Source organism: Heptranchias perlo, chromosome 19, assembly GCF_035084215.1.
Source record: "Heptranchias perlo isolate sHepPer1 chromosome 19, sHepPer1.hap1, whole genome shotgun sequence".
NCBI lineage: Eukaryota > Metazoa > Chordata > Chondrichthyes > Hexanchiformes > Hexanchidae > Heptranchias > Heptranchias perlo.
In genome coordinates this window covers 44,830,347-44,842,798 of record NC_090343.1, presented here as the reverse complement: position 1 = coordinate 44,842,798, position 12,452 = coordinate 44,830,347, and the positions used below count along the sequence as shown (strand labels likewise).

The window sequence follows — 12,452 nt, the reverse complement described above, 5'->3', positions numbered from 1 at the left end:
GGGGTCTGGAACTCACTGCCTGAAAGGGTGGTAGAGGCAGAAACCCTCAACTTATTTAAAAGTTACTTGGATGTGCACTTGAAGTGTCATAACCTACAGGGATATGGACCAAGCGCTGGAAAATGGGATTAAGCTGGATAGCTCTTTTTCGGCCGGTATGGACATGATGGGCTGAATGGCCTCCTTCTGTGCTGTAACTTTCTATAATTATACCATTAGAAATGTCACCATGACAAAGCCAAACAGAAGATGCACGTTTCGATTCCAGATATGTGCCAAGTTAGCTGGTCTCAGCTGGGGGCACTGAAATTGGCCTCAGCACCCTTGAGCTAGGGAGGAGAACTATCGGCCGTGACACTTAGTCCTGAGCCTCGTTGGAAAGTGCACTTTGGTGGAAACCGAATGGGGACACGACTGGGCTTAGCTATGGTGCCCTCAATGGAGTTGAATAAACTACCAAGACTCACCTGTCTAGGACAGGGGTCCTTGGGCGAGATACCAGAGGGCTGCTCGAGCCTGTGGAACTGCACTACAGCTCAAGTTATAGCCTTCAGGAGGGGAAGGTAGAAACAATGGGAATAAAACTCCCCTTTTGAAAAAACATCAGAACATTACATGAGCTCAGAGAAAGTGTTGTTTACACTTCGGGATTTCTCAACGTACTGAGGACACCAGTAAGGTGGATGGGTTTTGGTGGTCTGGAATGATCGGAGCATGCAGTCCGACCTGATAATCACCGGTGCTAATCCGAAGTGTATTTTGGGCTGCGGACCACTGGTTTTCTGAACGTACCAATACTCGTTGCAAAGGCAGCCCTCTCCCGTTGGCTGGAGGACCACCCATTGGCAACCGTTTGTGCCAGTGCGGAAACGTTTACCTGGACTTGGATTTAAAGGCACTGCCTTTCCTGTGCTGCGATATTCCGAGTCTCTTCCGGTCTTCAAAGGACGGCCTGCAAAGAAACCAAGATGCAATGAATCCTGATACTGAAATATTATAATACACCGTATCTCTGACATGGGAAATGTCTGAAAGTGCCTCACAGTGAGTTTTGAAGTGTGGTGGTTGTTGTGAAGGCAAACAGGACAGTGTTTCTGCACCAATAATGTCCACACTATTAACACGTGGATGCTTCAGTGAATTACTCCCTCCACTTGCAGTCCACTGGCAATGGTTTTATTCTCATTACGGTGAACGGTGTTAGTGCTGGGGAATGGAACACACTCTTAGTTCACTTAACATAAAGCACTCCCATTTCAGGTATACAATGGTTAGATGTAGAATATAGCTTTTTCTACTCTGTTCCAAGCTAAACCTTAACCCCAAACTAAGAAAAGCTCTCCCCATTGCACCAGTGTGACATCTTCTATTTCCCACACAAGTCACGGAGGCCCGTGAGGCTCCATGGTATGCACCTATGCAGCCTAAGAGACAAAAGCTTAAACATTCCTGCCGCAGAGAAAGCCTGTGGTAATAACTGGCAGTACCCAGCCAATTATACATTCAATACAGATTTCCACAATGTGTATTCAGGGGGGCTGCTCTCTGACCCCAACTGGACATCCATCACAGAGGGGGCTTCCCACCCACACAGTCAAAAATCCAGCACCGGGACCCAACTGAGGGCTGCTAGCCTCCAGCTCAGCTATATTTCACACCTGCTGTATATTTCCCAACAGCAATGCCCTCCCATCCAACTATTTGCCCTCCCTACAAAGGGACTATGCTCATACTCTGCTACACGTTCCCCCCTCCCCCCTCACAGTGCCTCTACCCAGCCATCCAACTACTTAACATTATGACACTACTTACCCGGCTCTGTACTGTTTAAGGGCCTTCTGACTTGTGTTTGTCAATTCTTCATCAAACACAGACTTTTTTGATTTGTTTGTTCTGTTCTTTTTATTTCCTAGAGAAAAAAAATTATTCAATATATGAACATTTTTTCGACTGTACTGTTAAATAAAAGCAATTCATTTACTTTTACAACAGAAGTTAAACTGATGAAATCTTGGTTCACTCTGGTCTCGCCCTGCACCGATTGTACCGTTTACCCACCTGCAGCTGGGTTTGGCTCGTCCTCGGGCATCACTCGTGCTCTCTTTGGTCTGCGGCCTCGCTTAGCGATGCGCTCCGCGTACATCTGTGATTTCACAATTTCAAACTGCGTTCTCTCTTCCGCCTGAGGTAAATGAGAGCATAACATCACCGCATCTGCTACGATACACCACAGCCTCGCCCGCAGAAGTCACCTCAGGTCAATGTTTTTAAGGACACACCTTTACTGGGCACCATGGAGTAGTGAGACGGGTTCACCACCGCTATTCCCTAAATGGAGCATCCCTGATACTGCCTGTCCTGTTGTGTTGTAGGGATGAGCGGAGTAGTTGCCAAGTACTTCCCACAGGAAAGGGAAAAGGAAAAGAAATGAAGAGGACCAGCCAAATGGTTCCCCTCTCAGCTTCCCTGCCTCCTGCACGATTTAATCCCTTCTTGCTCAAATTCTACATTCTCCATCTGCATTGCTTATGTGTAGCTAACTTTTTCACTCCCCATCAAGATACATCCAGATTAAGCCCTCTGCTCTATTTACCCTCGCCAAAAGGTCACTGGTTTCAGTTGGTTTAGGTGAAGGCATCCCCAGAACTCACCCCAATGTTCTAGGAATCTGAAATGCTCCCTTCTTCTCCGATTCTTGATCTTCTGTTAATGTTATACAGATTGATTGACATGGGTGAGATGACTTCATCTCGTAATGCCATTTCCCTTCACTTAAGTATTAAGAGCATAATGTCCTTTAGGTAAACAAATAGACCTAAGAGGCTAAATAGCCTAAATAGATCCAAGGGGTCGAAATAAACTAAGCAGAGGAAAACAACATGAAAGGGATCCAATTTTCATTAAATAAGAATCTGCTATACATAAATAATAAATAATCAGAGTAATTAATTACTAATTAATTTCAAATCAAACGAATTAATCAGCTAATTAATACTAAACATCAAGTGATTGTTGGTTCTAGCAATAAATTACTGCTAATAAATAAATAAATAAAAATTAGAGACGGCAGCACAGGTGGTGTGTTGGGACTGCAGTATGTGGGAGTTTGTGGGCAGTGAGACTGTCCCGGATTGCCACATCTGCAGGAAATGTCTCTGCCTTGAGACACTCCAGCTCAGAGTCCTTTTCCCAGAATACAGTCACACCTCAGAGGAAAGTACAAGTACAGGAAGGGGAGAGCGTGACAGTCAGTCAGCAGGGAACCAAGGGGAGATAGAGGAGGAGGTCCCGTAGACACTGGCCCTATTCAACAGGTACAATGTACTTGTTACTTGTGAGGATAATGATGAACATTACAGGGAGGACAGCCAAAAAGCTAACAATGGCAATGTGGAGCAGGAGGCAGTCCAAGGTTTTGGGGGGGGGGGGGGGGGGGGGGGGGGGGAGTGGGAGGAGCAGAATAGAAAGGTTGCAGTCATAGGGCATTCGATAGTTAGGGGGATAGATAGCGTCCTCTGATAGAGTCCAGGAGGGTGTGTTGCAAGGGTAAAGGATATCTTGGAGCAACTGGAGAGGAACTTGGAAAGGGAGGTCGTGGTCCATGTCGGCACCAATGAAATTGGGAAAAGGGAAGAGGTCCTGCTAAGGGAATATCAGAAGTTAGGAACTAAATTTAAAAAAAACCAGAACCTCACAGGTAGTAATCTCAGGATTACTACCTGAGCCATGTGCTAAATAACATGGGGATAGACAGATCAGGAAGGTGAATGTGTGGCTGAAAGACTTGTGTGGGAAGGAGGGGTTCCGTTTCATGGGACACTGGCACCAGTACTGGGACAGGAAGGAGCGGTACTATTGGGACAGGCTCCACCTGAACCGGAATGGGACCAGGGTCCTAGCAGAAAGGATAAATAGGGCTGTGGATAGGACTTTAAACTAGTAAGACAGGGGGAGGGATGTGGTGAAAATAACATAAGCCTAACGATAAAAGAAACAGAAGACGAGAGTAAAGGTTAGACCAAGGTAAAGAATAAGGGTAACAAACGGTCAGGGAACAGATACAGTTATAGAACACAAGTATAAAATAACTGCTAAAAATAAAGTGAGTGGGAACAATTAATAAAAACAAATTAAATTGCCTGTACAGCAATGTGCACAGCATCCAAAACAAAACGGGGGAACTGAAGGCAATAATTCGTAGCAAGGAGCCAGATTTGGTAGGGATAACTGAAACATGGCTTAATAAAGAACTGGACTGGCAATTAAATACTGCAGGATATAATGTATTTAGAAAGGATGGGGAAGGAAGAAGTGAGGGATGGGGTAGCTGTACTAATTAGAGACAACATCACGGCAATGAAATAAAGGGATGTAGTAACAATAAGATAGAAACAGAATCCATATGGATTGAGACAAAGGATAAGAAAGGATCATGTTAATAGGGATATTCTACAGACCACCTAATAGTGGAAGGGAAGTGGAGGATGAAATATGTAGACAAATCTATGAAATGAGTAAAAGACATTGAATAATAATCATGGGAGATTTCAACTCCCCTCAAATAAACCAGCAAAGAGAGATAGGGAAAGGGGAAAAGGGAATGGAAGTTTTACAGCCTGCTCGGGACTCCTTTCTTACCCAGTACGTAAGAAGCCCAACAAGCGTGGAATCACTACTGGATCTAATAATGGGAAATGAACCAGGGCAGATAAGAGAAATAAGAATAGGGGAACATCTAGGCAATAGCGATCATAACATAATAAGGTTTAAAATAATGAATGAGAAAGGCATAAGAAAGACAAGGAACAAAGTAATAGTTTGGAAAAAAAGCTAATTTTATGGGGATGAGAATGGAACTAGGGAAGGTAAACTGGAAAAAAATGTTGACAGACAAAGAGATAGAACAGTAGTGGGAAATATTTAAAACGGTGATCAAGAGAGTTCAGGAGAAGTATATTTCTCTAAAAAAAACAGAACAAACTAGTCAATAATGCAACACCATGAATGAATAAAGAGATAAGGGTAAAATTGAAACTAAAAGAGCATATTCTAAGTACATAGACAATAAAGGAGAGGATGATAAAAGGGAATACGAAGGGGTTAGGAAAGAAGTCAAAAAAACAATTAGGAAAACAAAGAGAAACTACAAGATTAAATTATTAAGAAATATAAAAATAGTAAAGTATTCTACAGACACATAAATAACAAAAGAAAAATCAGGATAGGGATAGGGCCATTAAGGGATGCACAAGATAAACTCACAGGTAATGACAACGAAATGGCAGAAATATTGAATAGTTACTTTGCCTCAGTATTATAGGGAGACTAACAAGGTGGACATGACATTAGAAGAGATCAAAAAAGATATAAAGGCATTTAAGATAGAAAGGAGGGAGACAATTGATACACTAATCAAACTTAGAGAGGATAAAACCCCTGGTCCGGATGGATTGCATCCACGCATATTAAAAGAAGTTAGGGAAGAGATAGCAGAGGCACTATTATATATAAAAATTCATTAGGAAAGGGAATAGTGCTAGCGAACAGCTAATGTTATTCCTATATTTAAAAAGGGAGACAGAACAAATTCAGGGCACTATAGACCAGTTAGCCTAATGTCAGTGGTAGGAAAGGTAATGGAATCTTTACTCAAAGATGTAATAGAAAAACAACTAGAAACCAAAAATATAAAAGAGTGGTCAGCACAGATTTCAGAAGGGAAAGTCATGCCTGACCAACCTTATTGAATTTTTTGAAGAAGTAACAGAAAAGGGTAATACAGTAGATGTAATATATTTGGATTTTCAAAAGGCTGTTGATATGGTACCACATAGTAGACTCATGACTCAGATCAGAGCATGTCGAGTCAGGGGACAGGTTGCAGAATGGGCAGCAAGTTGGCTACAAAACAGAACAGACAGAGTAGGGGTTAAGGGTAGCTACTTAGGCTGGCAAAAAATGGGAAGTGGTGTTCCACAGGGATCACTGCTGGGACCACTGTTGTTCACAATTTGGACTCGGGAATTGGAAATACAATTTCAAAATTTGCGGATGACACCAAATTGGGAGACGTAGTTAATACAAAAGGAAGAATGTGACAAAATAGAGGAAGACATTAATAAACTTGCAGAATGGGCATGTAAATGGCAAATGAATTTCAATATAGGTAAGTGTGAGGTGGTGTATTTTGGTAGGAAGAATAAGGAGGCCACATACTGCTTGGTTAATAAGAGTCTAAATAGGGTAGAGGAGCAAAGGGATCTAGGGGTACAGATACACAAATCACTAAAAGTAGCGACACAGGTTAATAAGGCTATTAAACAAGGCAAACCAAGCACTGGGGTTCATTTCTAGAGCAACAGAATTGAAAAGCAGAGAAGTTATGTTGAAGTTGTATAGAACCTTGGTTAGACCACACTTGGAGTACTGTGAACAGTTCTAGTCTCCATATTATAAAAAGGATACAGAGGCTTTGGTGAAGGTGCAAAAAAGATTCACAAGATGATACCAGAACTGAGAGGCTATCCTTATCAGGAAAGACTGAGCAGCCTCGGGCTCTTTTCTCTACAAAAGAGAAGGCTGAAGGGTGACCAGATAGAGGTTGTTAGGATAATGAAAGGGTTTGATAGGGTAGACGCAGAGAAAATGTTTCCACTTGTGGGGGTGTCCAAAACTAGAGGTCATAAATATAAGATAGTCACTAATAAATCCAACAGGGAATTCAGGAGAAACTTCTTTACTGAAAGCGTGGTAAGAATGCGGAACAACGAGTAGTTAAGGCAAATAGCATAGGAGAAAGGAATAGAAGGATATGCTGATAGGTTTAGATGAAGAGGGGTGGGAGGAAGCTTGCGTGGAGTATAAACGGCATAGACAAATTGGACCGAACGGCCTGTTTCTGTGCTGTAGTCTCTATGTAACTCTATGTGCCTCTTAACGAGCCTTGCATTGGGAATGAATGTGAGATTACTACCAGACATCAAAACACATGCACTTTAAAATAGGATTCACTGGATAGTGATCAGGAGCAAGAACCATGGCTAATTTTTTTTTCTCTTCTCTAACCCAAAGGCATGGAGGTCAATTGTATTACTGTACTACTGTTCTGGCTGAGATTAGTTACCTCGGCGTAGATCTGGAATTGAACCTGGGATGTCATGGACTGTATAGCCAAGTACCACATTTACCTTTAGTCAGCCATCAAGGAGCTTTGAACTTTCACGTGTTCTTGATGGTGAAAAGTTGTGCAAAAAAACACTCCAGAATAATCTAATATAGGGGTATTAAATACCCCAAACACACTGACTGGAACTCACCGTCATTTCTCCCTTTTTCTTGATATTTTCCATGAATGATTTCCTCTTCTTTTTGCCTCTCAAGGCAATGTCGAATTCCTGCAGAGCTTTTGCAACTGGGTTAGAAAGAAAGCATTGAATACATGTTATCTTATTGAAAATCTTACATTTGCACATATTTCCTGTTAACTTTCTCTACGACTAATTTCTACATTTATATTTAATGGAAATTGCCTATGTAAACGTGTAACGATGTAATTACACTGTCCTCCCCATGGAGTCACTGCAACACCACCACTGGTGGGAGAGTGTAATTACACGGTGATGGGTTTCCAAAAGTCATTTCCATTATAAATGTGAACATAGAAATTTGGAATGGAAATATAAAAATATATAGCTTTAGTTCCCATTTTAAATTGGATCTGTGCACCCTGTTCCAACTATCCTCCCCCACAAATCCACTTCATCTGAAAATTACACTTATTCTAGACCATAGGAGATCGATTAGTTAGGATAAAAATTACTGCTCGGAAGCTTAACGCATTTGTATGACATTTCTCAGGCCACTATTTTAACAGGCATTAACCCATTTAAAATAAACAGATTAACACCTGCGTTACAATAGTGGATGGTCATACAAATGGGTTAAGCATTCATCTACCAATATTGTCAAAGGTAACGTCTAACTGCTTGTATTTATTAATCAATAGCAGAAAGATTTTGGATCTGTTTTTGACATTTAAAATATGGCCATATATTGCTCTGTTTCAAGCTGCACATTCCACACAACCAGGAAACAGTCCCTATCCGGTTTATGGTATTCCCTTAACTCAGGGATGCTTTCTGCCCATTAACTACCATCACTTTAAGCCATGAACCCCAACCCTCTACATCAATGCTACAAGAAGCTATCATCCTTACCTCCTTCTACCAACCATCAGCCCATCCTTTAATACTGCCACTCCCTGCCCTCAGTCTGCCCTTCAACACCGTTATTCCAAGGAGTATCCCCTGCCCATCAGTTCGTCTTTCACCATTGCTATTTCAAGCAATATCGCCCCCCCCGCAACCTTATTTATTCTGACCGTTGCCATGATCATTCCAAGCAAAAAACCCTCTCCTAGCACACTTTCCATAATTTTTCCAAGCACATAACCCATTGATTGTTCTTGTGATGACTCCTCCCTCCCCATACCTTGCGACTGTTCTGCATGATAGACAGTCTTTTGCCGCAGCACAAACTATCTGGCACACTATCCAGAACGAAGCTTACCTTTCTCTTTCTTCCGCTCCTCTCTGGTTTGGAACCAGCTGCGCTCTGGCCTGATCTCTTCGTTGTCCTTCTGCAGCTTGCTTTTGGCGGTGTTGATCTGCAGGGAACAAGTAAAACAGGAATCAATACTCACCTGCTAATCACAGTGTCCCAGGTTAATGGCAGTGCTATTCCTTCCACTCCCAATATGGGTTAAGATCAAAACGCTGCTATTCTCACCATCCCACATCAGTTACTACACAGTAATTAACTACGCAGCTGGGTCCAACAGCAATTTGGGAGAAGGGGAGAAAAAATCATGACAGAGATGCTCCTATTAGTTGATGCATTTTGTTGGAAAGTCCTTTTTAATGATCACGGGCATTACCACAGTAGCTGCCACTATTGGCCCAGACACTGAACTAGTTCACATGGGGCAACAATAAAGGGCATCATCACTTAGCAGAGCTTCAACCAACCCATGTGGCTAATGCTGTGGCAGAGGCAGAACCTGAACCAGTTCCCATAAAATTACTTATTTTTTAAAAAAAGGAACAAAGGGGAATTGAATAATTGTCTCCAGTCCAGTCACACATCCACCTTGGCAGCCATCTCACAGCAGCACAGGGTGCCCGGGGGGGAAAAGAGAAAGAGAGGAAAGGACAGACTGTAATTTTGTAAACACACACATCTAGAATCACAGAAATTTACAGCACAGGAGGCCGCCATTCAGCCCATCGTGTCCGAGCCAGCCGAAAAAGAGCTATCCAGCCTAATCCCATTTTCGTAAGAACATAAGAAATAGGAGCAGGGGTAGGCCTGCTCCACCATTCAATAAGATCATGGCTGATCTTCGACCTCAACTCCGCTTTCCTGCCCGATCCCCATTCCCTTGATTCCCCTAGAGTCCTAAAATCTATCCATCTCAGCCTTGAATATATTTAACGACTGAGCATCCACAGCCCTCTGGGATAGAGAATTCCAAGGATTCACAGTCCTCTGAGTGAAGAAATTCGTCATCTCCAACGTAAATGGCTGACCCCCTTATCATGTGACTATGCCCCCTAGTTGTACACTCTCTAGCCAAGAGAAACATCCTCTCAGCATCTACCCTGTCAAGCCCTCTCAGAATCTTATATGTTTCAATGAGATCACCTCATTCTTCTAAGCTCCAGAGAGTATAGGCCTTTCTACTCAACCTCTCCTCCCAGGAATTAATCTTGTGAACTTTCGTTGCACTGCCTCTAAGGCAAGTATATCCTTCCTTAGGTAAGGAGACCAAACCTATACACAGTACTCCAGGTGAGGTCTCACCAAAGCCCTCTACAATTGTAGTAAGACTTCCTTACTCTTATACTTTCCAGCTCTTGGTCTGTAGCCTTGTAGGTTACGGCATTTCAAGTGCATATCCAAGTACTTCTTAAAAGCAATTAGGGTTTCTGCCCTCATCTCTTGACATTTAATCATAACCAGGTTAAAGTAACGACCTTCTGGGCACGGAGTCCCTTTAACACATTGCATCAACCCTTCACTACACAAAATGTGAATCAGTGCCCAGTGGGAAGATATCAGTAAGTAGGGAACTCACCATTACTTAATATCTGTGAGATTTACTTTAAAAAAAGCACTGTGGGAGAACTTTCACCACACGGACTGCAGCGGTTCAAGAAGGCGGCTCACCACCACCTTCTCAAGGGCAATTAGGGATGGGCCATAAATGCTGGCCTCGCCAGCAACGCCCACATCCCATGAACGAATAAAAAAAAATGCTTTGCCTTATGTTGGAATTGACGGCTCAGGTACAAGTCATCATGTACCGGTCGGTGATGAATATTCCCAGTGCTTGGTCATCCTGCAGCCCATCTTCGACGCCTCATTTGTAACAGTGAAATACAACCTGTAAAGTGGTGTAATACTTGGGGTAACATACCACATACCTGAGCCTCCGATCGCTGCAGCATCTTCTCCTCCTTTTCTAGCTGTAGCACAGCGTAAATTTCCTTCTCCAGTTTCTCAATCTTGTCCCGGAACTTCATCACCACCTCTGTGAAGATAGGGGACGAGGGCATCAGCACAAGGTCCTGTACAGGACAGGTTATGTACACATCACTGAGGCGCCCAAAGTATCCTTGTGGCACCTCCATCACCCCCTCCTTTCCTGAAGGTGCCACTTTGCTGGGGTACAGTTCCACAGGGGTCACCAGCCTTCTTCCAAGTAGTCATTTTACATTTATGAGCCTGGACAGTGAGTAATGGAGGGCTATTCAACTGTGGGAGGCATCAGTGTCAATGTTGCCCCCACTAACGTTTACACAGTTTGCAGCAGCAACCCTGCCCTATTTTTTTCTTCCTTAGCCCAGGGACATTGAGACCGAATGCAGTGCCCCATTGCAAGCCCGGCTGCGATATAACTCTGCAAAGACGGAGGTCAAACATGGTGATTTTATTTCATTTTTAATTTAAACCATGTGGAGCATGTACTGAGGAGGAATGGTTATGATGAGTTTCTGAGTGTAAGGGAGCTGTTTTAATATGAAGGGACAATCATTAACTTGAGTCAGTTCCACTGATGATTCCTGTTTAAACAGAAGGACAGATGCTATCATAATTCTTGATTCCTAACAAGGGCAGAGATGGTGAAGTTCGCTCTGTAAATTCTGTGTTCAAAAGGTGCTTTCCTCCCCCCATCACAAATTTACAGAGTCATATAAATTATAGCACAGGAGGCCATTCAGCCCATTGTATTCTGTGCTGTTACGAACTGTACAATTTTCTCCCTCATCTCCTGTGAGCACCAACTCTTTCTGAGATATGGCTCCGCAAGCACCAACTGCCCTTCAGCACCTTATCTCAGTGATCATTCTTCATGTGTGAGCCTAGACAGTGAACGTCAGCAGGTTATTTTACTAACAGCCTGTTCTCTACCGACGCCCCCACACACACACTTTCCAGCAGAAGTCAATGGATGGTGATCAGGAGCAGAATGGCACACAGACAAGTGCAGATCTGGGATCCAGAGGACCCACAGCTAAAGACAGGTGGCTTTACAACAGTTGTCCCGTCAACTCTCACCTTGTGGGATGACACGAGCTTTCACTTCAGTTTTGGCTTTCTTCACAATCTCTTTCAACATTTTCCTTTCCATCTCTCCAGCTAGTGAGACAGATCGACCGCTGCGGCCTGCTCGCGCTGTTCGGCCCACTCTGTGCACGTAGTGTTTGACGGTATTGGGCATCGTGAAGTTTATCACCTGGCTCAGAAAGAACAAAGACTCTGTTACTGATGCCGACCGACATATAGTAAGCAGTCAGTTTATTTAAGGATTAGACCTTCTCATGACTTGTCAAATGCAGATCACAGTTTTCACCAAATGTTTTTAAACTGTAGTCTGTTAAATTATAAAGATTCTCATGGGAACAGAATCTCGGTTATAGTGTTCTCTCGGTCAGGACTCCACCACCCACCTCAACAACATTCTATTGTATAGGTCCCAAAGACAATGTTATTGAAGTCCAGGGGAGCTTAAAAAGGAAATCAGGAAAGCAAAGAGAGGGCATAAAAAAAATTTGGCAAGGAAAATCCAGAGATGTTTTATAAATACATAAAGAGCAAAAGGATAACTAAGGAAAGAGTAGGCCCATTAGAGACCAAAAAGGTGGCCTATTAGAGACCAAAAAGGTGGCCTATTAGAGACCAAAAAGGTGGCCTATTAGAGACCAAAAAGGTGGCCTATTAGAGACCAAAAAGGTGGCCTATTAGAGACCAAAAAGGTGGCCTATTAGAGACCAAAAAGGTGGCCTATTAGAGACCAAAAAGGTGGCCTATTAGAGACCAAAAAGGTGGCCTATTAGAGACCAAAAAGGTGGCCTATTAGAGACCAAAAAGGTGGCCTATTAGAGACCAAA

At 43.0% G+C, this 12,452-nt stretch overlaps 1 protein-coding gene across 1 annotated transcript in view; it reads right to left on the bottom strand.

Annotated features, from left to right (window-relative positions):
- The window catches only part of ddx27 (DEAD (Asp-Glu-Ala-Asp) box polypeptide 27), a 40,725-nt gene that overhangs the window by 6,273 nt on the left and 22,000 nt on the right, over nucleotides 1-12,452 (bottom strand). Inside the window, exons 14-20 of the mRNA XM_068000662.1 lie at nucleotides 11,620-11,797; nucleotides 10,485-10,591; nucleotides 8,569-8,665; nucleotides 7,317-7,411; nucleotides 2,059-2,182; nucleotides 1,813-1,909; nucleotides 878-952 (exon numbers count right to left, since the gene is read on the bottom strand). Of these exons, the coding sequence (XP_067856763.1) occupies nucleotides 878-952; nucleotides 1,813-1,909; nucleotides 2,059-2,182; nucleotides 7,317-7,411; nucleotides 8,569-8,665; nucleotides 10,485-10,591; nucleotides 11,620-11,797 (773 nt within the window). The remainder of the gene's footprint in view (nucleotides 1-877; nucleotides 953-1,812; nucleotides 1,910-2,058; nucleotides 2,183-7,316; nucleotides 7,412-8,568; nucleotides 8,666-10,484; nucleotides 10,592-11,619; nucleotides 11,798-12,452) is intronic.